Source organism: Mobula birostris, chromosome 25, assembly GCF_030028105.1.
Source record: "Mobula birostris isolate sMobBir1 chromosome 25, sMobBir1.hap1, whole genome shotgun sequence".
Taxonomy (NCBI): domain Eukaryota; kingdom Metazoa; phylum Chordata; class Chondrichthyes; order Myliobatiformes; family Myliobatidae; genus Mobula; species Mobula birostris.
Genome location: NC_092394.1, coordinates 30,638,072 through 30,653,030, shown reverse-complemented (window position 1 = coordinate 30,653,030; position 14,959 = coordinate 30,638,072). Strand labels below are relative to the sequence as shown.

The following is a 14,959-nucleotide window of genomic DNA, read 5'->3' as shown; positions in this document are numbered from 1 at the left end:
GCCAAGGACTTTCCATGGCCACCTCTACCCCTCCCAATTAAACAAAAATTACTGCTTCCTCTATATTCCTCATGGAATATTAACGAATCTTATCACCAGAACCACTCCACTTTCAATGAACTCATTAATCATTCCGCTCTCTCTTACCCACCCACGCCCATGTCCTTTTTGTTGGCCTTTCATTCCAAATTGCAGCTGATCCAAAAATCACTAGTCAAAAAGTGTTCTTGATTAATGACACATGCAAAAAAAATTCTACTGCATAAAACCGATAAGAACACTTGTCTGTAATGCTCCATCTTCCTCCAGATATACAATCTTTTACTTTCCTTTGACATTAACCAAACTCTTCAACCCTACCTCTATCACTTCCTAGGTTCTTAGCCACATCCCACAAATCATAGGCTTAATAACATCTTGCCCAATATCACCACCACCCATGCAAACGGCCCAACAGGAAATAAAAACACTGCCTGAAGTCCAAGTATGCATGAGTGTAGTAGAAATGTCAGTTACAAAGAATCCCATTGGTTTTGCTCATTGCTGGACCCATATATTTTTTCCATCATGGTCACAGCATTACCAATTAAACCTTTCTGTAACAATGGGATCTTCATCTTGCACAATATAGTGCAGAGAGTCATTTGACACACATCAAGTCTTGTTTGGAACCTTCTTTTGCTCCATACACAGTTTAAATTAATCTGTACTGTTCTAACATTTTCTCAACACTCCCATTGGTCAATTATGTATAGCTAACCTGTTTGCTGCAATACCTGTTGCTCAAATTTATTTTATTAACTGTACTTGAAATTACTAATTGATTCTACATTTTGGAACTAAATACAAAACATTCTTAATGTTCATTTGAACTGCATTGAATCAGAATCAGGTTTATTATCACCGGCATGTGTTGTGAAATTTTTTAACTTGGCAGCAGCAGTTGAACGCAATACATAATATAGAAGAAAAAAATATAATAAATAGATAAGTAAATCAATTACAGTATATGTATATTGAATAGATTAAAAATCATGCAAAAAAAACCCCCAGAAATAATATATATTTAAAAAGTGAGGTAGTGTCCAAGGGTTCTGTGTCCATTTAGGAATTGGATGGCAGAGGGGAAGAAGTTGTTCCTGAATCGCTGAGTGTGTGCCTTCAGGCTTCTGTACCTCCTGCCTGATGGTAACAGTGAAAAAAGGGCATGTTCTAGGTGCTGGAGGTCCTTAATAATGGATGCTGCCTTTCTGAGACACCGCTCGTTGTATGTACATCACAAAGACAATTCAAACACCATTAGTGAAAATATTTGATGCTCTTATTATGCTTTGGGCTGATTGATATTATTGAAGGTAGTGTTCTCAGGTGTGAACAAGCTCTGCATTTCTCCACAGTACACCCCTGATGAATGTGCAGGTGCATTTTCTACTTGGAGGATGCCTCCTTTTAAAATAATTTTGTTCCAGAAATAGTCAGATTCTGTCTTGCCTCCAATATCAGGACTCGCTAACTGAACAAATTCCTTTTTAAGAATTTGAATACTTCAGCAGTTAAGACTGGGATTCTGTTAGCTCAAGCAGCTTTAAAGAACAATTATAAGTGAACAGTAGTAATTGCTGCCTGTCACGGCCTTACCGCTGCATTTAAAATATATTTCTTAAAAGAGGCAAAACACAGTTGCTTCAGTTATAGATTTGGTCTTTTAGTTTAAAGAAGGCTGAAAGGTTTGTCCAATTACACTGTACTTCCTATTTCTATGGTGGTATTTCTGATATATTTATAAGCTATTGGATTTAAAAATAAACAAGGGAGCAAAGACTTCAATCTAACAAATTATTTGGTTTCATCATAATGTCTTATATTCTTTAATTATCTGCTGATCTTTGCTTTCACATCTTTATCATCTCAGTAACCCTTCAATGTTATTTTCAAATGAGCTATTAATTTGTACGTTGGCCAACATCTTCAATTCATTTTTACTGGTTTTGCTTCTTCAGCAATTCTAACACCAGTTGAAACCTATTCTTCTGATTTGACTTTCAAAATGGAACCCTAACTCCCCAACAGTTCAAATGAAAAATGAGGAAAAGTCAGTGAAAAAAAGCAGCAGTTCACATTTGGTCTTGGACTCAATAGCTTTCCTTGCTGACTTAGTTTACTGTAACTTGGGAGGCTGTATTGCAACGGCTTGGTTATAACGAATAATGGAGTTGTTGACCTGGTAATAATAAACTGACAGGCTCTTGATTATTCCCAATTGCCCACTCAGAACCATTACAAGAATTTATCGAATGAACTTCAGACAAGGTCATAGAGCAATATCACATGCCCAAATAACCTGCTAATAAAGGCCAATCACATGGTACAACTGCTTAGATACGAGTATATTATAAAAATAGCAGCAACCAAGGAATCATGCCCCAGCAAGGAGCCAAAGATCAGAGCACATAAAATTAAAAAGAACTCTATACAAAATACTAGCATGCATATTTTCAAAATCAATTTGAGAACACCAAATTGTAACACCCATCATTCACATATCAATTTTAATGAGAAAAAGTTAACGTAATTCAATCTGGGCAAAACTGGTTGAGCTACTTAATCATTTGCATACACAATTGAATTATATGATACAATGCCATTTTCTTCTCAGGGAAATACGAAAAAAAATGTACTTCTGAAATATCAGAAGCACAAAGGGTGCAGTATCCATTAGATTGTTCCAAATGTAACAGCACTCCTCAACAAGAAAAGTCAGCAGTGGGGTGTCTGTTCAGTTCTTGAATGGATGCTTCCAAACAAATTACATAACAATTTGCATACCTGAGCAGTATAACTTCAGTTTAGATCATTTTCCAAATGAATGGCTTTAATATTTTACTACATGTTAAAAAGGCTCTATGAATACAACTTTTCCAACAGTCACTTAAAATTATTTTACCAAGCATGTTATTTTATAATAATCTTAGTCATTATCCCAAAAAAAGATAAAAGTTGCTATTAATAGTTACCCCACAGAAGTTGCTATTTTGAAATTTAAGTATCATATTGTATCTAATATGTTATTCAAAAGCCAGAACAGTAACTTCATTTGCATGCATTGTGACTGGTAGAGTTAATTTCTGACTTGGAACTTCTGTAACAGAACACCATGACCAAATCTGAAACAATTTTAATGAAATTCTTCTAACGATAATACTTTTCTTTAAGAAAGAGGAAGTTGTATTGAGAAAAATCTTTTCAATGATGTGACTGTTACTGTAAAGTCATATACAAAAGGATGGCTGAAATAAAGTCAGAAAGGTATTCAAGCCATTCACATTTCAGCTAAAGAGAAACATAATTCCCATGTACACTAGGAATTTAATGACTTAATTACCATCTTAAGAAAAAATTCTTTCCATAAATATGAACACCTTACACATTATCTATTACTGTCAAAATTAATATATAATATTTAATATGCCAAGAAACCGATACATCCATATTGCTGGACTGTATAAAGCTGTATGTGCCTACAGTACATTCAGAAACATCACATTTTATAACTGCTCCCATTCAATATAAAGCAAAACCAAGGCTTAGAATAGAAGTTTATTGATGCAAATTAAACATAATCAAAGTAACATCAAATTGACAGTATTTAACTTAGTTAAGTCTTTTGTTAATTAAGTCAATCAGCTTTATTGTTTCAATGATTACATGAAAGAAGCTACAGAAAGTTGTAAAATGAGTCAGCTCCATCATGGGTACTAGCCTCCTTAGTACGCAAGGCATCTTCAATCAATCCTCAGAATGGTGACATCCATTACTAAGGATCCTCATCACCCAAGACATGCCCCCATCTCATTGTTATCGTTAGGAAGGAGGTACGGAAGCCTGAAGGCATACACTCAGCAATTCAGGACCGGCTTCTTCCCCTCTGCCATACAATTTCTGAATTGACATTGAACCCATGAACACTACCTCACCTTTTAAAAAAAATTATTTGTTTTTGCACTAATTTTATTATCCATACATGCTTACTGTAATTGATTTACTTCTTTCTATATTATCATGCATTGCAATGTACCACTGCACTAAGTTAACAAATTTCACAACATATGCCGGTGATATTAAACTGGATTCTGATCACAAGTCACTTTTGAAAGTAAAAACCTTAATTTAACTTCTGCTCTTAAAAACATATTCTCAAGATTCCTGCCTTTCTTCCTGAAGGAACATAGTTCTATTTGCACCAAATCTCACATTTTAACCCAGCTAGTTTGTCATTCTTCATGCACAAACCTGGAGAGCAAGCTGAACAGTTACAGCCAGGATCACATCAGAATTTGATGTTGTACTTGCCATTATGTCCTGTATGTTTTTGATATTGAATAAGGGGAGAAAGTTGGTTTGGATTTCAAATGAAAATTCACATTGTATTTTATGACTATTATCCCTATCAAGTAAGAGAATTAATTACTTGAGACTAAACATTAAAACAAAAAATGTGAATAACTCCAAAGTGTGCCATTTAAAATGATTGAAGTCCACCAATATTTTTATTTAATACCAGTCTTCTGAAATAAATATGCTTCATGACAGGTAATATTTTTCCACTGACACCTCTTAAAGATAGGGACAAATCTTAAAATCAGGACGTTTTAAAGGAATACCATAATGTCTAACAATGTCTGTAAAGAAAAGCTGTGGGAAAACACAGAACACTAGGCTGATCAAAAGCAATGCTTTGTTCCTACTAAATAAAACATTTACTATACCACATTTATAAATTGGAAGGAAAGTTAATTTGAATGCTCTCCAAGTGTCTAAGATGCTAATCAATAGCTTTTTTAATATAAAATTTTGTGACGTCAGAATCACAACAAATGACATACTTTTGATATTCACAGGGCTCCGTGTGTACAAACTTTCTGTCTTGTTAGTTACACAACTGTAACTTTAAGTATAAATAGCCAAGTGGATTTGAAGGCAAATAGGCAGAATCGTCTGCGTATAAATAAAGTATCAATACATGGTGGTATAGGGCGAAGAAGGGCATACGTGCATCAAGTATTAAAAACAGTCCAAAATTAATAACTTGAATCTTATATGGCCTATAATAATTAAAATGTTAAAATAGCTTGATTTAGTGTGGTCTTTTTTACATACAGTGGCCAAACATACAAGTGATTCTGGAAATATTAGTACTGTACAGTAAAAAAGTGGCGCTCCCCTGTTCAGTGTTTCGTTTGTATTTTAATAGGTTACTCATCTGAACACAGTTATGCAGCTTCAGTTTTGATTTACTGGCACGTCCGGTTATAGAGTAACGTCCATCCAAAAAAAATGTTTCCCCTTTCAGGAATCAGCAAGAATCAACATTTTAACATGATTAAAAATAGCTCAGTAATGAGAGCCGAGGTATGAAATTTCAAATTCCGAAGCGTCACTAGTGTTTATTTCACACTCTATCTTTCGCAGTTCGTCCATATTTGCAAAACCAGATTTGCAGCGGATGTCCCCGCACATGAAGGTGACATCGCCCTCCTGATGGTCAAACCTGCTCAACTCCGTGCCTCGGCCGGACGGTTTACAGGGAGCAGTCCCACCCCCTCTTACCTGGCGTGCTGCCATGGCTCGGTTAGTGTTACAGACGGCCATTCAAGCCGCAACGTCGACTATCTCACAACCCCATCTGCCCGTGGACGCGGGAACGGGAGCGGGACCAAGAGCGACTCTCCCAGCGCCACTCGCAAGTTCAAACCACTTTGAAGGACGCGCCCCCTCCGATCTCGCGAGATCTGGCGGCAAGCCGCGTCATTCCTTCACCTTTGACACCTACGCGCTGGCCGGTGGCCGGTCCGGGGCGGCGCTCGCTGGTTTTGGTTCCGTACCGTGGCCAGTACACTCCCAGCCGCACTGTGAGCGTTGGGCCGATGGTAAACAACGCCGGTGAAAATAAATATCGTTATCTTTCGGCTCCGAAGGTGTTACATTGATGATTTAAGTGCATTCCCGTCCAGGACTCTGGGGGAGAAACTTACCTTGTTGCTGAGCCCCGACCCACCTGAACGATACTTTTAGTCCAGGTGAGGTACTGAGCTATTGCTGCTGGAGGGACAACAGTAAGACAAGTAGGGAGACACGAGGTTTTGTAGATGTTGGTATCTGGAACAACAGATAATCAGCTGGAGGAACTCGGCCGAGTTCTTCCGGCAGATTGTTTGTTATTGTAAAATATGAGTTCTCGGGAGTATAAATATAATAGACAACCAATATAAGATCAAAAGGCTGGCACTCCATTCTTCCTGCCTGGTATCACCTGGCCTTGCTGAAATAGGCAAACTCCGAGAACACATCCTGGATATCTAAACTCTTAATTGCTTCAGTGACCTTTCTGTACTATAATCCAGGTAAACATTAACCATTTCTCGTTTATCATCTGTTTCTAATTGAAACTTTGATTTAATTGAAGTATTAGGGTTATTACAAACTAAACAGACAGAACTTCCAGTATATTGTCAGCTGATAGTTTACTGTCAGTGGTACAATCACAGAACAACATTTTAGAGATTGAATGCTTTATCTGCTGTAGCTGAACTGTTGAAGTGGCTTTTAGAAATTTATGTGATGGGGTCAGAAGTTTAGTCTTTTCAGCCAGGAATTAGTGACCACAGTGCAAACAGTTTTATAAAATAGATATCCAAAACAAAACGTTAGATCTTGATCTAATAATATTTATATTTCCCAGAACACTGAACAAACGAGTAATTATTTGTGTTGATAAGAGTTCAAGTATATTATTTCCAGTTTGTTTTCCAGTGATCAATTCTCTATTTTTTTTCCCAGGTGAAAAATAATCCAAAATGAAACAAAAAGAATACAAAGAAGCCTTTGTCAGTAACCTGAATGGTACTACTCTGACTGAGAATTCAGTGGCTTTGATTTCATGTGCATTATGTGTCGTCTATCGAGGACTGGTTTTAATGTATTTCTTTGGAGGAGCTACAGAATCGGTGTGGAGAAAATTCCTGTTGATCGACTTTGTTGTACTGGTGGCACTGCCTGTATTCTTCTGCACTGTTTTGTCGGATGTGCTTCACTGGATAGTGCTGGGTCTAGTAGCTGTTTTGGTGATATCTATATTTCAGGTATACTGTCAGAGAAAAAGGAGTATCCATCAGAACTTCCAAGATGTCATGGCAGGATTTTTGGAAACCAGTCTGGATATGGATCATATTCCCTTTGTCACCTTGTTTCGAGTCTATGTTAACATACTGACTAGCATCTGCATTCTAGCTGTGGACTTTCCAATATTTCCAAGACGTTTTGCTAAAGCTGAAACATATGGCACTGGGTATATGGATTTTGGTACAGCAGCTTTTGTATTTTCAAATGCACTTGTTTCTCCTGAAACAAGACAGAGGAACAAAATTGTATCACATTCTAAATTGGTTTCTGTAGTGAAACAGATAATAGCAGTCTGGCCATTAGTTTTCTTGGGATTAGCTCGTCTATTTAGTGTTAAGACTGTGAATTATCATGAGCATATCTCTGAATATGGTTTGCACTGGAATTTCTTTTTCACACTGGCAATAGTTAGGATCCTGTCATCTTTTCTTTTGATATTATGTTCTGTCAGAAGATCATGGATTCTGTCATGTGGCATTGCTATATGTTATCAATTACTCCTTGAAACAACAAATTTGAAGCAATTCATATTACATGGCAGTGATGGCAAAGATACCAGGGATGGGTTCATTAATGCTAACAGAGAAGGACTCTTTTCAATGTTTGGATATGTATCTATTTACATGGCTGGTGTTCAGACTGGCATTTTTATTATGAAGAAGAGGATGTTGGTAATAGACTGGATAAAAATTCAGGGTTGCCTTGCAGTGAGCACTTTGCTGTTATTGTTACTGTTGCATGTGTGCGAGGTACTCACAGAACCTGTATCGCGCCGGTTGGCTAATCTCAGTTACATCATATGGACAGTTGAGCAGAGTTTATTTTTTATCAGTGTGAAAATGCTTGCTGATTTTGTGCTGGTATTTGTCAAATTTCTGTCAGGGATGACTAACGTGCCGTGTTCATGGAACATTTTACCGGATTCTGCCCGACACAGAAAAGAAAGGACTTTGTTCAAAAACAATGCTGTGGAAAAAGTAGATAAAACCACGATACGTTTCTGTCTTATCGATGCCATAAGCAGAAACCAACTACTGTTTTTCCTGCAATCTAATGTTTTGACAGGTTTGGTGAATCTTACTGTAGATACTATTCATACCAACACATTTATTTCCTTATTTGTACTGTTGGTTTATACATTATGCAATTGTACCTTTGTATATATTTTGCATATCAAAGACATTACTTTAAAGTTCTGGTGATTTACAATATCCATCCTTAATTGTCTTTATTTCAACTTCTATTTCTGGAAAATAAACGGTCTAGATGGTTAAGGTGCACAGGGTAATATAGTAACGGGTAATGTGGCTAAGTAGTGGTACACCTTTAAGGAAAAATTTGCCATTGACTTAAAAACTCTTTGAAAGGTTGATCCATCAGCAGCTTACTTAAAGGAAAGTATTGCCTCCAATTGAAAGGTATACTGTGTTGTAAGTGGTAAGCCAGCAGAGTGGGGGCAAAATTTAGAAGGCAGAAAAGCATAGCGGAAGAAAGTAGACTTAAGAGTAAATAAGTATGAAATATAAAATTATTCAGCAAGCATTTCACCCAAGTGTATAAAGGGCCGTTGATGGGCTTAAGTAAAAATTGAGAAAGAGAAATAAAGATAAAATATCTGGTAGAGACTTTCAACGAATATTTTGTAGGTATTTTCAGAGTGGAAGAAAATAAAATTAGTCAATAACTAATAATCATCTTAGGTAGAAAGGGGAGGTTGGAATTTTTATGAAATAATTTTTGCCGGAAAATATGTGTAAAATAAACTAATGGGACTTAAGTCTGACAAGTCCCTTGGACCCGATGGCCTGTATTCTAGGTGGCTGTAGGGATACAATATACATACAGGAGTTTGGAAGACCATAACATATATTGCAGAAGCAATGACTACCATTAAGGAAATGCTAGAATCTGTAGTTAGCAAATTGTAGAAAATTGTATTAATAAGCAGCAAGAAAGAAAAATCACATTTGACTGATTTTTTTAAAGAGCATAATGAACAAGGTGGGAAAAGGAAAACAACAAATTAAGTGTATTTGGATTTCTAAAAGGTATTTGATGAGGTGCCACATAAAAGGTTACTGCACATATTCAGGTTTATTATTCAACTGTACACATGTAAACAGCTAAACAAAACAATGTTCCTCTGTGCTAAGCGCGGTGCATATATCACATAAAATAATAACATAATTCAAAAAAGTTCTGTAGAGGATATACAAGTTGACATAGAGTGCAACTACTACATATAGTTAGATATACTGTAGAATGCTACTTAAGCCATCATAAATAATGTACACTGGATGGTAGTGGCGTGTTCAGAAGCCTCATGGCCTGGAAGAAGATGATGTTATGCAGTCTAACAGTCCTTGTTCTACTTGACGGTAGGAGTCAAAACCAACGTACGATGGACGAGGCGGGTCATTGACTATGCTGAAGGCTCTGCGAATGCGATGCAAAAACTCATGATATTGCATACACTGTATTAGAATAGATTGAGGATCAGCTAAGTAACAGAAAACAGCTGGGATAAATAAATCAATTTCAAGTTGGTCAGATGTGTGGTAGAAAGATCAGTGCTGGTGCATCAACTATTTATAATCAGGAGTAATGGCCAAGATAATGGTAAGGGTGTATTTGTGTACTATAAAATGATAATTGGGTAAGTACAGTAGGTTGTAAGGGCTGGGCAAAGAATCTGCAAGGGTATACAGTACAATTTAAGGAATGTAAAGTTATACATTGCTAGGCAGAATAGAAAAGAGCAAATTGTCTAAATGGAGTTGGACTACAAAGTGCTCCTGTAGAGTGATATATGAAACAAAGTTGGTATGCAGATGCATCAAGTAATTAGGAATACAGATGGAGCAATGGCTTTTATTACAAAGGGGACAAAGCACAGAAGTAAAGTACTATGATTGTACAAGGCTTTGAGATAAAACCTGAAGTACTGCAATCAGGTTTGGTCTTATTTGAGGTGGTATGTACTTTGAAGAATGTCTGAGGATGTTTTCTAGATTTATTCTTGAGAATTTGTATTTTGCTCAGAGGTGGAATTTTATATGGTTCTGATATATATATAATTTCCTCATTTTAGTCAAGGGGAAGTACTGGCAAAACCACAGAACAAGTTCCATGTTTACATCTTGTGACCGACTACAGTGGTATGATGAAAGGTTGAAAACGATTTTTTTTTCCAATCACGAATGGTGCATAAAACAAAGACTGAAAACTTGTAACATCAAAAACACTTTTAACAAAAAAAAGTTGGCCAAAACTTTTCAAAGAAAATATGTCTTATTTACTCCATGGTGTAAAATGTCTGGACAACAGCTCCAGTTTATGTAATACCAACTGTGAACTGCCTTTTAGCATGTTGAAATATTCCTGGTAAATGAACTACCCTATCATCAAGATAACACAAATAGGACAAAAGTAATCATGAAATTAAAAAAACTCTCAGCTGCTAGAAATGTTAAATAAAAGCAGAGAATCAAAGTTAAATTTATTTTCATGTAATGCAGAGGCATGTAGCTTTGTATAAGCAGCATTCACAGGAAAAACATAAGTTATGCACAGTTAATGTTTCAGGTCTGAGAAAAAGAAATAAGTAAGAAAGTGAGGAAGAGGATTAGGTGGAACAAAAAGAGCTCTGATGGCTGAGATTAGTGACCTTATACTTTTGGACTACAGCAGTTCAGGGAAATAGAATATAAGTACAATGCTTTCTAATGGCACAAATTTCTGAATATAAACTGAAATGAATAGTAACAAATTTCAGGATTTAGTAGCAATCCCACAAAGGATCATCCGATCACTTATTGCTTTCAATGTCAACACAGATTGTTTGCTTTATATCCTAAAAATGATAATTTAAAAAAATAATGCCTGCATACAAAGTTTCTGGCTGGCTCAGGTATAGATGCAAATTCTTGTCTAAAAATACAAAGATATATATTTCTAACATCATGTAAATGTAATGACTCGGTTGATAATGAGTTTTCCATTGAACCTGGAGGACTAGTACACAAAATTTTCAGTCAGTGGTGTCAACTTTCAGATGTGATTTTTATCCACGCTTGCCTGCTCTCTCAGGTGAACTGAAAGGATCACTGATATTCTACTTCAATCTTGCATTTCTCAAATTTATTAAGAGATTAGAAAATCTCTTTTGTAAGTGTGTCATACCAGACATTCAGCCATTATTGGCTGGCACGTGGTGTCAGGATTAACCGGGTAACATTATTGTCAAAGATTGCAGAGAGACATTGATAGGATACAGAAGTGGGCTGAGAAGTGGCAGATGGAGTTCAACCCAGAGAAGTGTGAGGTGGTATACTTTGGAAGGACAAACTCCAAGGCAGAGTACAAAGTAAATGGCCAGGATACTTGGTAGTGTGGAGGAGCAGAGGGATCTGGGGGTACATGTCCACAGATCCCTGAAAGTTGCCTCACAGGTGGATAGGGTAGTTAAGAAAGCTTATGGGGTGTTAGCTTTCATAAGTCGAGGGAGAGAGTTTAAGAGTCGCGATGTAATGATGCAGCTCTATAGAACTCTGGTTAGGCCACACTTGGAGTACTGTGTCCGGTTCTGTTCGCCTCACTATAGGAAGGATCTGGAAGCATTGGAAAGGGTACAGAGGAGATTTACCAGGATGCTGCCTAGTTTAGAGAGTATGCATTATGGTCAGAGATTAAGGGAACTAGGGCTTTACTCTTTGGGGAGAAGGAGGATGAGAAGAGACATGATAGAGGTGTACAAGATAATAAGAGGAATAGATAGAGTGGATAGCCAGCGCCTCTTCCCCTGGGCACCACTGCTCAATACAAGAGGACATGGCTTTAAGGTAGGGGGTGGGAAGTTCAAGGGGGATATTAGAGGAAGGTTTTTTACTCAGAGAGTGGTTGGTGCGTGGAATGCACTGCCTGAGTCAGTGGTGGAGGCAGATACACTAGTGAAGTTTAAGAGACTACTAGACAGGTATATGGAGGAATTTAAGAGACTACTAGACAGGTATATGGGGGCTTATATGGGAGGCAGGGTTTGAGGGTCGGCACAACATTGTGGGCTGAAGGGCCTGTATTGTGCGTACTATTCTATGTTATGAACGTTCCTGACTCGACGCTTGTATTTTTTACGAGGCCGAGTGGCTAGCTCAACACTCAACCCAGCACGGATGGAAAGTGTGCTCGGGGGTGGCCCAACCTGGATTCAAATTCAGGAACCTTTGCTCTGGAGTCTGGTGCTGATCTCACTGCACCACCAGCCGGCCAGAAAATCTCTTAAATTAAAACTAATTTTTGTTTGTCGGGCCATTGAAATAGTTCTTGCATCAACCATGAAACCTCAGCATGTAGCCTGTAACAAATAAGGAAATATTAATCTTCAGAATTTCAAAATCATTTTTTTTTAAATTTCTTCAACTCAGTGTCACTAAATTAACAAATTAATCATAAAGTTTGTTCATTCTTATTTATGGTGTACGGCCTTTGCATTTAATTAATCCTTCTGCATTAATAAACCTAAGCTGTTCCCTACTACATTTAAGCATTGCCATTTAATGGCATGTACTAACAAATATTCTTGTTTCCTCATTTGTCTTTCTGGATCCACTAGTTATTGCTAATTAGCATCAAGTTTCTGAGTGTCAAGATCACTGAGGATCTCACCTGGTCCCAACATATTAATGTATTTATAAAGAAGGCAAGACAGCGGCTATACTTTATTAGGAGTTTGAAGAGATTTGGCATGTCAACAAATACACTCAAAAACTTCTATAGTTGTACCATGGAGAGCATTCTGACAGGCTGCATCACTGTCTGGTATGAAGGGGCTATTGCACAGGACCGAAAGAAGCTGCAGAAGGTTGTAAATCTAGTCAGCTCCATCCTGGGTTCTAGCCTACCAAGTACCCAGGACATCTTCAGGGTGTGGTGTCTCAGAAAAACAGTGTCCATTAGTAAGGACCTCCAGCACCCAGGGCATGCCCTTTTCTCACTGTTACCATCAGGTAGGAGGTACACAAGCCTGAAGGCACACACTCAGTGATTCAGGAACAGCTTCTTCCCCTCTGCCATCCGATTCCTAAATGGACATTGAATCTTTGGACACTACCTCACTTTTTTTTTTAAAGTATACAGTATTTCTGTTTTTGCATGTTTTAATCTATTCAATGTATGTAATTGATTAATGTATAAAATCATTTTTATTTATTTATTTTTCTCTGCTAGATCATGCATTGCATTGAACTGCAATTGACAAATATCAAGTCGCATGCCGGTGATAATGAACCTGATTCTGATTAGATGATTCCCCATTGAAGACTGAATTAGTTGACCTCAGGCAGTTTTAAGGATGAGGCACCAAAAGCATTCCACCAAATCACGAAGAAGAAAGAAGGAATTTAACTGCCGCTGTCCATTTTCTTAGGACAACTTACCAAACAGCGTTTGTGTGTGTGGGAGTACTTATTAGAGTTAATTATAATCTGTCACCATTAATAAAAAAAAGTTTCAGATGGCGATCTAATGCTTTAAAAGTATAGGGAAGAGCAAAGATTTTGTCAAGGTCAAATCTAGAATTCAACAAAACCAATTAATACAGTATTTTAATCAGCGCACACAAAATGCTGATGGAACGCAGCAGGCCAGGCAGCATCTATAGGAAGACTCACAACACGCTGGAGGAACTCAACAGGTCGGGCAGCATCCGTGGAAATGAGTCAACATTTCAGGCTGGAACCCTTCGTCAGGACTGAAGCGGGAAGGCACAGAGGCCCTATAAAGACGGTGGGGGGAGGGTAGGAAGGAGAAGGCTGGTAGGTTCCGGATGAAAAACCAGTAAGAGGAAAGATAAAGGGGTTGGGGAGGGGAAGCAGGGAGGTGATAGGCAGGAAAGGTGAAGAAGGAATAGGGGAAAACACAATGGGTAGTAGAAGGAGGCAGAACCATGAGGGAGGTGATAGGCAGCTGGGAGAGGGGGCAGATTCCACCTCCCTCTTCAGTCCTGAAGAAGGGTTCCGGCCCGAAATGTTGACTGATGGTTTCCACGGATGCTGCCCACACTGAGTTCCTCCAGTGTGTTGTGAGTGTTGCTTTGACCCCACCATCTGCAGAGTATTTTGTGTTATCTACAGGAAGAAGTACAGTCGACGTTTCGGGTCGAGACCCTTCGTCAGGACTAACAGAAAAAAGAGATAGAAAAAGATTTGAAAGGGGGAGGGGAGGGGGAGACCCAAAATGATAGGAGAAGACAGGAGGGGGAGGGATGAACCCAAGAGCTGGAAAGTTGATTAGCAAAAGGGATACAAGGCTGGAGAAGGGGGAGTACTGTATCATGGGACGGAAGGCCTGGAAGAAAGAAAGGGGGAGGGGAGCACCAGAGGAAGATGGAGAACAGGCAAGGAGTTATTGTGAGAGGGGAAGAGAGAAAAAAAAACTTCCATAAATAAGTAATAAATCAGGGATGGGGTAAGAAGGGGAGGAGGGGCATTAATGGAAGTTAGAGAAATCAATGTTCATGCCAGCAGGTTGGAGGACAGAATATAAGGTGTTGTTCCTCCAACCTGAGTGTGGCTTCATCTCGACAGTAGAGGAGGCCATGGATTGACATCTTGGAATGGGACATGGAATTAAAATGTGTGGCCACTGGGAGATCCTGCTTCCTCTGGCGGACAGAGCATAGGTGTTCAGCGAAGCGGTCTGGTCTCACCAAAATATAGAAGACCACACCGGGAGCACTGGACGCAGTATATCACCCTAGCCGACTCACAGGTGAAATGTCGCC

The 14,959-nt window shown here is 38.3% G+C and overlaps 2 protein-coding genes across 11 annotated transcripts in view; one reads left to right on the top strand and one right to left on the bottom strand.

Annotated features, from left to right (window-relative positions):
* The window catches only part of LOC140187612 (unconventional myosin-XIX), a 66,251-nt gene extending 60,500 nt beyond the window's left edge, over window positions 1-5,751 (bottom strand). For all 8 annotated transcript variants that reach the window (XR_011883123.1, XM_072243109.1, XM_072243110.1 and 5 more), the window contains exon 1: window positions 5,608-5,751. Coding sequence is in view for 7 of the 8 variants with exons in the window: in XM_072243109.1 (XP_072099210.1) it covers window positions 5,608-5,649 (42 nt within the window). In the remaining variant the exon portion in view is untranslated. The remainder of the gene's footprint in view (window positions 1-5,607) is intronic.
* An 80-nt stretch (window positions 5,752-5,831) lies between these two features.
* On the top strand, window positions 5,832-8,381 carry pigw (phosphatidylinositol glycan anchor biosynthesis, class W). Of its 3 annotated transcripts, none has more exons than XM_072242907.1 (2): window positions 5,832-5,927; window positions 6,838-8,381. In XM_072242907.1, the coding sequence occupies exon 2, from the start codon at window positions 6,855-6,857 to the stop codon at window positions 8,379-8,381; it is 1,527 nt and encodes a 508-aa protein (XP_072099008.1). In that variant the 5' UTR covers window positions 5,832-5,927; window positions 6,838-6,854. The 3 variants fall into 3 exon arrangements, with proteins under 3 accessions (XP_072099008.1, XP_072099006.1, XP_072099007.1); XM_072242905.1 differs by having other exon boundaries at window positions 5,832-6,077; XM_072242906.1 differs by lacking the exon at window positions 5,832-5,927 and adding an exon at window positions 6,090-6,401.
* The last annotated feature ends 6,578 nt before the right edge of the window (window positions 8,382-14,959 follow it).